At 39.2% G+C, this 12,726-nt stretch overlaps 1 protein-coding gene across 1 annotated transcript; it reads left to right on the forward strand.

The window, feature by feature from the left end:
• Positions 1-609: 609 nt before the first annotated feature.
• On the forward strand, positions 610-11,020 carry LOC136711276 (rho-related GTP-binding protein RhoE). The gene is made up of 5 exons (XM_066687416.1): positions 610-940; positions 1,330-1,417; positions 7,054-7,163; positions 7,816-7,950; positions 8,599-11,020. Exons 1-5 carry the CDS (start codon positions 791-793, stop codon positions 8,845-8,847), a joined length of 732 nt encoding a protein of 243 aa, XP_066543513.1. The 5' UTR covers positions 610-790; the 3' UTR covers positions 8,848-11,020.
• Positions 11,021-12,726: the final 1,706 nt, after the last annotated feature.

Consider the following 12,726-nt stretch of genomic DNA (forward strand, 5'->3'; position numbering starts at 1 on the left):
TTGTGTAATCTCCTGTATTTGTATATATCAAGTCTATTCCTATTAATTCATATCTGTAACTCCAATACATTCACTTCATCAAATACCATCAACAGTTTTTTGGTTATATTACTTACCACCTTTTCTAAAACTTAGAAAATGCATGTTTAGTGTGTTTAGTGCCAGGACTAATTGTCTTAAATGACACAATATGCACTAAAACACAGATATAAACTGATAACAAAGTAAATGAAATTCAATTATTTGGTACTTAAAATTATAATGTTGCTTTTATTATTATTAATGATATTAAAATGTAAAAGGTGTATTATTCTTAAGAAGAAAAATAGGAAGATATATATATACTTTAAACATATGTAATACTTAAACGTCTTAGCACAAAGAGATACAACTGATAAAGCAAATGGAAACCTTTCATTACAGTTTCCAGTGCCTTGCATTATCCCAATAACTGTGAGGGGGCGCTTTTGGTTGTGTTTTTGGTTGCAGTGGTTCAGTCTGAGGAAAGTGCCTTTGTCTCCATGTGGGGGAGAGCGGCGTCTCTGCCGGCTCAGGCATCAATCTGATTGGCTGCCGGGCTCGTATAAGACCCGGCGACGGTGGCACGAAGCGAGCAGATACAGTGGGAGCCGTGGGAAGGGCTGTGCGTTTGGGCTTCCTTTACATTAGGAAGAGTTGCCTTTGGAGTTGTTTTCTTCTGGTTGTTGTTGTTGTTGTTGTTGTTTTTTTTCCTCCTTTTTTCTTACATCGGTGGTTTCCAGGACAATTTACCTAAATAAAAAAAAAATCAATGAAGGAAAGAAGATCCAGCCAGAAATTATCCAAGCAATCCGGGATGGATCCCAATCAGAGTGTGAAATGTAAAATAGTCGTGGTGGGAGACAGTCAATGTGGGAAAACGGCTTTACTCCACGTCTTCGCCAAGGACTGCTTTCCCGAGGTACGTCTGGGGGGTTGTGGTGGCTGCACCTGGACCCCTAACTCAAACTTGGGTGATCGTAGCTTATTTCTTACTGTAAAGCCCCCAGTCCCCGCCCTGTGGAAGTGACTCCGGTTTGAGTTCAGTGTTCAGATGTGGAAGACCTGTACTCTCTGGATCCTGTAGCTGTATTGTGTAGCTGGTGAAATTTTAAAGACCAAAGCAAACAAACTTCTTTGTCCCGCAGCTGCTGCTCTGTGACGTCTGTGGGCGCAGTGGCTACTTTGTAACGATTCTGTCTCTTTGAATGGCCAGTGTGTACTTAGTATCGGTGTCGGCAGCACCGCTCTCTGTAAATACGATGTAGTTTAGCATTGATCGACTTTAAACCTGCTTTCCTTCTCCTTCAGAGCTACGTCCCCACCGTGTTTGAGAATTACACCGCCAGTTTTGAAATCGACACGCAGAGGATTGAGCTCAGTCTGTGGGACACTTCAGGTAAGCGCTTCAAAATGCCCATTTCTGAGTCGTGAACCTGGGGTTGTGTTCATATAAAAGCACCGGGATTGTAATGCGTTGCCCAGCTGTGTCTTATACTGTGTTGTTGGTTAGTACAGCGTGGTTACCTGCCTGATCTTGCTCCATGCAATCTGTACCACAGTGATCTCTTTGAATACACGTTGTCCCCTTACTGGCAAAGTGTTACATTTGTAACCAGTGACTTGCATGTTTTCAGTAAAGTTGTGCATCTCCCCTCAACAAAAGAGCCTGAGGTGTAACAAACTGCCAATTCTCACTCACTTCTCTAAAAAGGTTTCCTGCTGTAAATAGGTTTTTATACTTGGGAAGGAAAATGTACATCTTTCTGATTCACTGACTTCTAAGAGTCACATAAGACGTCTCTGCTTTTGGTGTGAAGATTCAGGCATCTGTATATGGTATGCATTGGGTAATATCAGATAAACCATGGCTGAGATCACAGGACAGTTTCCATAGGCATGAAATTCAGATTTAAAGGAGGGTCACAAGTGTTGGCTAAACATGTCTTTTCCTCCCGACCCTGATTTTTCTTTTGTGGCCCTACACAAGCTATAATGTGACGTGGTATTGTTGGTATGTAAGGAATGACTGAGGTACAGACAAGTCTCTTTCAACCCCTCCCCCTACCTCAACATTTTCACTTTTCCCTGATAGGAGGGTGGCAGATGTTTTGTAGGCTACCACACATTTTTCATGAAATTGTCCATTCCCCCAAAATAAGCCTTGGACTAGTTCATATGACTAGATTTAACTGCAATATCAAAATCTGTATTGGTGTGATTTACTGTTAAATGCCATTCCAAATACACAATTCATACTTGTTTTAAATGCACATTAAGGAATCCGAACTCTACGGACAGATCAGACCTACCTAAGCTTAGGGTATGTTTATTAGGGGAAACTTTATTTTTCCATTTCACTTCCATATGTTATCATAAATATATATTTTTTTAAATCCTTCTTGAACAAACCCTGGAAAAGATTTTCAGCCGAAGTCTGGAAATAATTAACAGCTATTGCCAATTTCTTCTGGGCTCTGTAATTGGCCACATTCCTTGTGCAGAGTTAACCCTGTTTGCATCCAGGAGTGCTTGGATGAGCTCCTTTGTGAACAGCTTGACAATTTCCACTAAAGAGCACTATTTTCAAAGACTACATTTTATGTCCTCCCCTCCGGAAACCTTTGTAATTCTTCAGGGTTTTATATTGTATAGTTGGTAACTGAGCTAAAATGTCTTGAAATTGGTAGTAAGTAACATTTTGGACTTATCCAGATCTTGGTATACATTTTCACAGATGGGGTAAAAGTGATGAAATCGGAAAAGGCAATAACCTAGGATACTCATCGCACAAAACAAATGCTTACTAGGCTTGGCAGCAGTATAATGTATTAGGCTGGTGTGTTAGGTGTAATTTGGCCTTTGCTATTGCCTGAAACAGCTGCTGTTCTCACTGTCTCCATCAACCATTATATCAGCTGGACCAGACGAGGCTGTCAACGGATCAATTGGCTAATCAATCATTCTCGCAATCCAAAATATCAACGTCGGTGAATGGTCAATATTCCAGCTGTTAAAAGCTTTGATCACTCAATGGCTTCTATGGCAAAGGAGTTTGTACAAAGTTGCAATTTAAGGGATTGAATAGAAAAATGAAGCCCTTTTGATTTAATTTTGTTCTTTGCATTTTATAGTTGTGGACATACTGTACTCATTTTACAGTGTGCATCAGACCAAGTAGGGGATGAGTTAGTAATGTATTTAACTTTTATTGTAAGCACAAAACATTATGATCAGTAATATAGACTTCCTGTATGTAAAATTCTTACAAAAGTTGGATGCCTGTGGATTTGGTTGTTGCAGATTCTGTTCAAAGCTCAGTTGCTGCCTTCTCTTTGTCAAACACATCCTTGAAACGCAACTGATATTTACTAGTTAAATAACCCCTTGCTAATTTATTATTGCTTAAATGCATCCCTAAACGTTTGGTTGTCTTTGCCACATTTGTGTTATTAAAACTATATTCGGCATGTAAAAGGCTAGTTATATTTGACCGCCTGAGGGAGAGCAGCTGTGAGATTGACTTGCTCTATATCAAACATGCAGCCCAATCAATATGTGCTTCTGCTTATCACTGGGTGGCTCAAGACTGAGACAAAGGGCCAAAACACATTAGGGATTCATCTGAACAGGCAGCTGACCCTTTCCAGATAGGGCTACTTCCATGTCCTTTGTTCTCGGATTATCTCTGAGGGAGTTAATGGATCTGCCTAGTCAATCAAGGATAATTATGTACTAAAGGCAATTAAAAATGTACCTGAAATGTGCTTTCATACTGCATAGATTGCGGTATATTTTTATGTAGGCAAAATTGGTCTTTTAAAGAATTGTCATGTTTTTAGCCATGGATAGATGAGTGAAGCCCTGTTTTGGCTGCTCTCTACAATTAGTGCAAAATTTGCCTAATAAAAGGGGAGAGAGTATGGTGTCGGCTTGAAGATTTCCTTTCAGAATTGGCACCCCCACCTCCAATTGCACACCGGGAGGAATGCACACATTTTATGAAGCATGGGATTCTCAGTGTAACAGAAGATAAGTGAGGCTCTTAAGCAGATGGTATAAGAGTATTTTTGTGCAAGATCCAAGTCTAATTATTTTAGGCGTATTATGTAATTCAGTGCTACAACTCCTTAATTTGATGATCCATCGTAAGCTGCAAGTCTTTATTGGTGCTCTAATAGATGCAATACAGTAAAACAATTTGCTTGGGTCCTGCAGGAGAATTTAATGTTCCTTAGAGTCTCGAGACAAGCATGACTTCCACGTTTGATTCTCTAACCTCTGCAGTGCTAGTCTAGAGTTCAAAACTGACCACTGTACGCCATGATCTTGGAGTAGACCGCTATAATTTTCATACCAGTGGAAAGAGTTTTGCGATACAAGTGCTGTCCATGCCTTTTAAAAGTGTTGGCTATTGTTGCAGAGATCACATTTCTGTGCTTTGTGAATCCGAGCTGCATGTCTAACATTCCAGAGAGTAAAGGTTGGACCTCCTCGGCACAATGGATCTGTTGTTCGTAGATGTCAGCGACTGCTTAAAAGCCTTCCTAAAGTAGGTTACAGACGCAACTTAGGTTTATAGTCTTTCTTGCAGTATGTCCTAATGTTACTTTCTAAAGTGTTGTATTCCCCCTAACAAAACTAATGGAGAAACACATGGATGCTTTAAAGAGATTTGTATTACAGGAGTGTTTGTGGGATATTCATATTTTAAGGTTTTTTGTGGTGGGTTGTGGTTCATTATGGTACAGATCCCTTATAACGCAATTGATGCTGAGCGGGCCAATGGAATTCAGCCTAGCTTTTGCATAAATGGAAGTAAAACCACAAAGGAAAAGAACCAATACACCCAGTCATACATCTAACAGACCTTTTGACATTTAGACCTTTTGATCAATTTAGAATGGGCCACCCTACCCCACACCCATCACTGTAACAGTCAAGTGTTCAGTAACCTACTGAGCTGAAAGTACATGTGACCTTTCATTGTTCTCTGTACACATCTGTGTGTTTACTTAATTACCAGTACTGTGAGGATCTCCTGCTATGGTCCGTTGCCTGTATGATTATGAAGCATTTCTTCATAGTCCTTTATGAAACCTCGGTAAAGACGGAACACATTCTTTGGTTTTTAAGGTATCTGTAATGGTAGGCTAGTTTTATTTTTAGTTCTTCAGAATTTAAACTAAGAATAATAAGAGAAATAGACGTTGGTGTATAACTTCAGGCGTTTCCAATATTTGAACAGGACTACATAATTTCATAAATCAACCTGACAAACTCCAATAGGCCCATAGTTACACCTCTCTTCATTCTGTCAGATTGATGGATGAAAATACGGAAGTCTGTCAGACATTGCTGACCGCTTGGTCAGACCTGCTTTTTATTTGAGAGAAAGGTGTGGAAAGGAAGTGAGGTGAGTTTGGGGAAACATGGAAATAAAGAGTCTTCAAAAGGACTGTAAAGCTAAACCTTAATCAGTGAAAAATACCTTGGGATTTAGCTTGGTAAGAAAAAGCCCCAGAGCTTACATTGTAGTGGAGAAGCAAGATGCCAAAGCATTCCTGGCTGGATGGCTGTCGTAAGAAGCTGAGTTTCCATGGAGCCATTAATGCTGAGCGTCCATCTTGATGTGATATATTTGCATCGCCGTTTTAACAGCCAGAGGGATGTTTCCAAAAAAGGCTTCAGGTCTCAATTTATCATTCTTGGTTGTAGTTTTGCTTTAATGGTATGAACAGTGTTGTTGATTTAGTGGACTTAAGCATTCAAAGGCATAAATGAATACATTAAGCTGTTAACTCTGATATTGGCTGGTGTTGCCTTATTGCACAAAATTTGAATCTCCTCTATTTTGAAGTCCTGCTTTGAATTTAATCTGGCCAGATTAATATTATGCTTAGATGGCATTTCATTATGGCAATAAGAATGGTTAAACCCAATCCTAGTATTGATTGCTCATACTCCAGTAGAGGATTTTCAATTTGTTCATTACTGAGGGGGGGAAAAAAATCAAACTAGAATTGAGCAGGCTTTCACTTCCATAGAAGTGGTTCTCAAGAATTGAAAATGAATGACTATGGATACTGACAATTTGGGTCTGCTGGAAGGAAATGCTAATTATCTGTGCTATTTATTAATGTGGTGAAAACCTCATTTTATTTAAATATAATTCTTCAACAGTTTTAAAGGACATTCGAGACGTGTAGAATTGATCTCATTAGGTTTTCCTTTTAAAATAAATGGACAGATCTATCATTATTCATTATTTTGCTCCAGCTCCCTCTGTAATGAATCTTTGATCCTAATGTTTTAAACCTTTTACTATGGTATTGCGGTCAGATTAAAGTCTGTTTAGCTGTTCTAAACAGGGATTACTGGTCATATGGATTGAATAATTGCCATTCCTTTAAGGAACTCTAAATGCTTCGAAGTTAAACCCACTTTAAAAAAAAATCTGTCTGAAAACTAATTGCACAAGATTCTCAGCTTTGGGGTAGGACGCCTTAAATGATTGCTGTCAAATTAATATTCATGATGGGCCTAAGGGGACCACTATTCTATGAAAGAGTAATGCATTGTTTTATATTAGATTTATTATGCTATGAAAGGACACCGCAGATTGTTTGTAATTCCAGCTGTTCCTGCCTTTCCTTTTATGAGACCCTCCGATAACCCTAGAGAAATGGCCTGATTTTTGTATATGGGGAGAGGTTGATGGCACACAAAACGTGAATATGTTCTGTAAAGTCCTATTCAAGCAAGACCACAATTTCTTCCTAAAAAGGGAAAAGATGGGGTGATGTGATAATTAACAAAATCCATTGCCATGTGCATAAATGATCTCTTCACTTTGAATGTGAATATATGTGAATACATTTTATGCTGCTAGAATTCTATAATTGAATGTATGATTTTAATCTGATTTATTTAAATCTGAATGGTCTAAAACTTTCTGCTGATCCTGTCATAAGCGCACCTGTCATATTCCCCAGTATCAGCCAAGCAATTAAATTAGTTGATTTCTTGTTTTAGGGTCGCCTTACTACGATAATGTCCGGCCTCTCTCCTACCCCGACTCGGATGCGGTTCTCATCTGCTTTGACATCAGCCGACCAGAAACCCTGGACAGTGTATTGAAGAAGGTGGGTAGTGCCTCAAATATTCAAACCTGTTTTATGCCTTTTATTTTAAAGTATCGGTCCAATAGCACTGCATTTCCCCAGTTCTGTGACATTCCAAAAGTCGCATGACAAGACTGTGCTTTGCGTTAATGGGTCAAGTGACTGTACTATGTCTAAAGCAGTTTTATTATGAAGGGGAAGGACTTCAACTGAAAACCAATTTTTTTTTTTTTTTTGTCGGAGTAGGTATTCAAATTTTAAAACTGAAGGACATAATTTTATTAATGGTGACCAAGAGCTTGTTCCGTTGACTTTTGCATACAAAAGCAATGGAAACAACCAGAATAGTGTCTTTCTAACCGTATTGCTGAACAGTGATGTCAGTTAGCATTCCTCAACTCTGTAACCTATGACTTCAGTGTATGTGAGTCAGAGGGAGTGTCCGTTTGCTTGTAAAAACAATTACCAGACTTGATCTGAAAGTGATCCTTCTGCCACGGGCTAAAAAACCCTGCTCTGCCCTTCTGTAGTTTCACACTGTATCTCTGTGGCAATACCTGGTGCACAGCTGTCCAAAATTGAATGTATGGTGATAATTATTTGTGCAGCTTGACTTGTAAAGTGCAAACTGGGAGTTTGGAAATGTACATTAATGCTTTAACGTGTTCTGCAGTGGAAAGGGGAGATTCAGGAGTTCTGTCCCAATACGAAAATGCTGTTGGTGGGATGCAAGTCTGATCTCCGCACTGACCTCAGCACGCTGGTGGAGCTGTCGAATCACCGGCAGACGCCAGTATCTTATGATCAGGTAAGGCTCCAGTTAAATGCCATTCTAGAGTTTGAGGGGGGAAGTTATACTTCAATGTGGACTGCTTGAATATTGGCATTGCCATTTCAGATTCCAGAATCATAGTAAATGGTTTGATCAAACCGCATCTATAAAGACTTTGACAGTTTTTAGTCTATTCCTTTCTATGGGAGCTTTTCTCTTAATTTCCTCCTTTAGCTTACATTAACTTCAAAGACTATTAAAAAGGAATGATCCATGCCATTAGTTGACACATTCAAGAATATTATGTTTATCAGAATTTAGTTAAATTGGCTCCATTAATCCATTAATTTTCTACTTGTATCAATAGCTGTAATCTTGGCTCATGGTTTTGAAGTCTATCACTTACCATTGTGGTGTAATGTTGTGTAGTACTTGTACTGATAAAAGTTGAATGTTGTAAACTCTCAGGACACTTCTTTGCCCTGTAATGTATTGCTTTCAATGATAAACCATTTCTTATCTATAACAAGGTATTTGTAAGGCACCTGGGGCCCTCCAATTATTTGACACCGATTTGTAGCTAGTAGGCTTTTTACAATATCGGAGGGCAGCTTGAAAGCTAATTAGTTGTGAACATGAAAGCTTCAGTTATTTATTTCTCTCCCCAACCTTTTTCTCTTTCAGGGTTCAAATATGGCAAAGCAAATCGGAGCACCATATATCGAATGTTCGGCTTTGCAGTCGGAGAACAGCGTGAGGGACATTTTTCACGTGGCCACCCTGGCTTGCGTCAACAAAACTAACAAAAACGTCAAACGCAACAAGTCAACGAGGGCAACCAAGAGAATCTCGCACATGCCCAGCAGACCCGATCTCTCCGCGGTGGCGTCGGACTTGAGGAAGGACAAAGCAAAGAGCTGCACGGTGATGTGAGGCATCTGGGCTGGACGGATGGCATTTCGATGTGGTTTTGGACATTGAGAGCAAGCGGTGAAGACTGAATGAGGTGCGCAGCCCCCCGGTTATGAACTTCGGGGTCTTTCAGCACTTTAGAGGATATGCTTCACCTTGGGTTTGGGGTTTTTACACACCAAACAACCTAATCAAAGCTGGAATAAAAGGTGCCATTTGAAGCACCAAAATGATGATATTGGTGGGGAGGGGGGGAAAAGAGAAACCACCCCAAACATGCAGAGACCTGAAGGCCTGAAACAGGTCAGTGTTGCCAAAACTTCCCCCAATTTGCCCCCCCCTTCCCTCCACACCCAAGAGGAAGTTATATCTGGGCAATTGCTTCTCATGCAGTATCAATGAATCCACTTCCGTCTTCAGGAAGAGGATGATCTCACTTTATTCCGGCTCATGGAGGCATCGCAACCTTTCTGGGCTTCAGCAGGAAACTTTAAAGGCTGCCAGCTGCGTCAGTAGGAAGTAAGGTGGGGAAGTTACATCAGTGGAAGATTTATTTTTTCTCCCGAGGAAAATGTGAAGTGTAAAATTTGTTTTCTAAGACCATTGAATTCCTTTTAGACCGGTCACTCCCTGGGCATAAGAGACTGCTGCTGTGCTCTTCAAATAACAGGATTTCTTGCACTGGCCCCCTAGCCTTGTGTTCAGAGACACCGGGGCAACCGATAAAGAAGTACAATGACGGTGAATCACTGTGGTTAAAGCCAGTTCTTTTTGTCTTTCACCTTCATTTTGTTACTGCCATTTTCAATCGCTCAAAAGAATCGCAAGTCATGTGATGTACAGCTAGAAATCTATATTGCACCTCCACTAATTATCTGAAAGTATATCTTCCACAGAAAATCAACCTTTTTAATGTTACATCTCATTGTGCCGTTTTAACCTCAAAAACCTTTTCCTGATGGTTTTTAACCAAAGAAATCTGACAGTATGTTGAAATCCCAGTACTTGCCACATTGGATAGATATAGATAGATAGATGTATACATACATACAGCTCTGGAACAAATTAAGAGACCACTGCAGTTTTTTCTTAAATCAGCATCTCTACATGAATGGCAGCCTGAATACATGTATTCATGCTGAGAAATGTCAGTAGTTTATAGAATAAAACCAAACCATGTTCATTTTACTCAAACGCATACCTATAAATAGTAAAACCCAGAGAAACTGAATATTTTTTTCCAGAGCTGCATGTGTATTTATATATACACGCCTTCAATTAATATTCTTTTAAGCATTATCAAAGTCTTGAATCGATAAAAATACAGGGTATTGTTTGGGTATGCACGCCTATTTGCAGACATATCCATCCCAATGCTGGGATCAATCGGCAGAGCTGTCACCTGCCTAGACACCAGTGCCTGACGAAACCACTTTTCAATATCTGCTTTTAGTCTCGTTATTAGTATCTAAATTCTTAGTGCAGTAAATGCATTCCCGGTTTGTTTATGCAGTCCAGCTTTGTTTCCCCCCCACACCCCCGTTTCGATTGTGTAACTGTCTTTGGAAGTCCTATGTTGTGCAATCCTAAAAGAGAAGAGACTAACTTGGCAAAGTCCTCGGCTATGCAATACATACATTTTGGCCCTGTTTTTTTTTATACTTTTTTTTTTTATATATATAAACGTAACAAATGAAGTGTACTTTTAATCTGTTTCTAGGACATGTCAGTGTGGTGTTTAGCCTGTTGGTTGTCCACAGACTCCGAAAACTAATTTTTAATTCAGTAACTGCTTCATTTTTTCTGAAGCGTTGGGGCAGGGAGGAGGAGATTTCCGGATTGGTAGTGTGGGCTGGGTACTAAACGCATTATTCTACATGTTAAAAGCCTCTGGTTGCACTTTGTTCAATATCTTTGCAAGGAAAAGCGAAATCCTTCTAATATTCCACATGACTGGAGATTAACTATGCTTTCAGATTGGTGCATCGGTATCCTTAAGGGCAGTATTAGCAGCTAGCTGGCATATGCTTTCTGTATTTAAATGTAAAAAAATAAGTTATAAAAATGTTTTAACTGTAGAACATCACTTTCTTTGAATGTTAAACTCCATTTGTAAGTCTGTTCTGTTGATGTCTCCACAGTATTTATTGAAGTATATATTTTTCCCTTTGAAATAAAAGAGAACAAAACTAAACTTGTGCCGCTTTGAACATTTATTTCCATCTGTTGACATCAAAATGTTACCAACCTGTCAGCTTTCAGGTTTGTGCATTTTACTATAAAAAATAAATTGGATACCTCCCCCATTTTAGGTCCTGGCAACAGCCTTGACCCCATACATAGCCAACCCTAAAATTTAAAGCTAGGCCCATACAAATTATGCATGATTGATCTCTATAGAAACCCAATCCTAACCATAATGAAAGCCAAAAAGCTAGACCAAATCGGAGCCCAAGTCTCAATCCCTTTCTAGAGTTCTATAAATCCATATGTAATAGGGTAGCACTTCATAATTTGCTAAGTGTGTCAAAGTTTGGATTTGGTCTAGTCTATGGGGGATCCAATTTAGTGGAACATGGATCTTGACTACTTGCTACTCTATAAGCAACCTCATTGTAATCACGGTATATGCTGTAATATAAATTAATCTAGCCTTTTCTTCTTTTAATATCATGAATCCTGGTGAGGTTGGTTATGAAAATACTCTGCTCTGCATGTCAAACATCTTAGGTTTTTGAGAGTGACTTGGTAGTTCAGAGTCCTGGTAATTCACTTGTATGCATGTCTCCTAACATTTATGCAGGACACCTCTGACCATTCACATGGGACACATGATTCAAGGATAATTTGTATTGTACAGAAAGTGAATGTCTTTACTTAAAATGGATTGGCAGAAAATGTGATTTGCCATAAGTGTTTTCTGATGTGCATTACTTCACAAAGGTATATAGTCTTATCCCCCCGTGATTCTGCACTACACGTTTACTTGTGTGTAATCAATCCCATCATGCTAACTAGGACAGGACGTTGCCACTTGAGGGATGGAGCCACATGCTCAGATGTGGAACTTCAATCAAGAAGTGAAACAAGTGCATTTCAGATTTCTTCATCCAAATACCGAATATACTTCAGAGTTTGAAAATCTGTTTCACTTCTTTTATTGTGCCTTGTTAGAGATGTATGATTATGCATGGTAACAAATGGTGTGATTTTTCACAAAGTGTTCTATGAACTTGGATTTAGATTTAAGTCCCTACATTCGCTAATAAAAGGTATTTGATAAAAGGTGCATTGCACTTCCACCCACCCCAGTGTGTATGAGCAAGGCAGATGTGGACATCTTTCACCTAGACCATTTTAGCTGTCATTTTTGATTGGCCAATTAACCAAAAACAGGAATGTATCAAGGAGTTAAGCCATGTGTGACCCTTAGGTGAATTAATTGATGACACTGCTGTAACTAGAGCAGTGCATGAGAAAAAAGCACATGTATGACTGACCTAATTGGTAGCAGCTGCCCATCTTAGGGACCAAACTAAGAAATTCTTTGAAAAACACAAAAGCGTGTCTTGGCTCGAGTGATAAATCGGACACCACATTTAGGCTGCCAGAGCAGTCCCTATCGATCATGTGAAGATGGGCTGAACAGTCACATTTAGCCAGGTTCAAGAAATCATATTAACTGTATTGTGAGTAAACGCATATTAATATTCACCACACACAAGCATGGAAAAACTTGCAAAGACACTTTTCATTTAATTGTATAAGTCTGGAAAACACAGCTTTTTAACAAGCAGCTGGGTCACTGGGTAAATAATGTGAGTGTCAGAAATGTTGTGGAGGCTCATAGTTAAATAAACAATATATATATATATATATATATATATATATATATATATA

This window comes from Amia ocellicauda, chromosome 16 (assembly GCF_036373705.1).
Source record: "Amia ocellicauda isolate fAmiCal2 chromosome 16, fAmiCal2.hap1, whole genome shotgun sequence".
NCBI lineage: Eukaryota > Metazoa > Chordata > Actinopteri > Amiiformes > Amiidae > Amia > Amia ocellicauda.

Bases quoted from the DNA above. Each gene is read 5' to 3' on its own strand.
- LOC136711276 (XM_066687416.1), top strand. From the start codon at position 791: ATGAAGGAAAGAAGATCCAGCCAGAAATTATCCAAGCAATCCGGGATG. The intron at 941-1,329 runs GTACGTCTGGGG...CTTCTCCTTCAG, and splicing joins CCAAGGACTGCTTTCCCGAG to AGCTACGTCCCCACCGTGTT. The intron at 7,951-8,598 runs GTAAGGCTCCAG...TTTCTCTTTCAG, and splicing joins CGCCAGTATCTTATGATCAG to GGTTCAAATATGGCAAAGCA.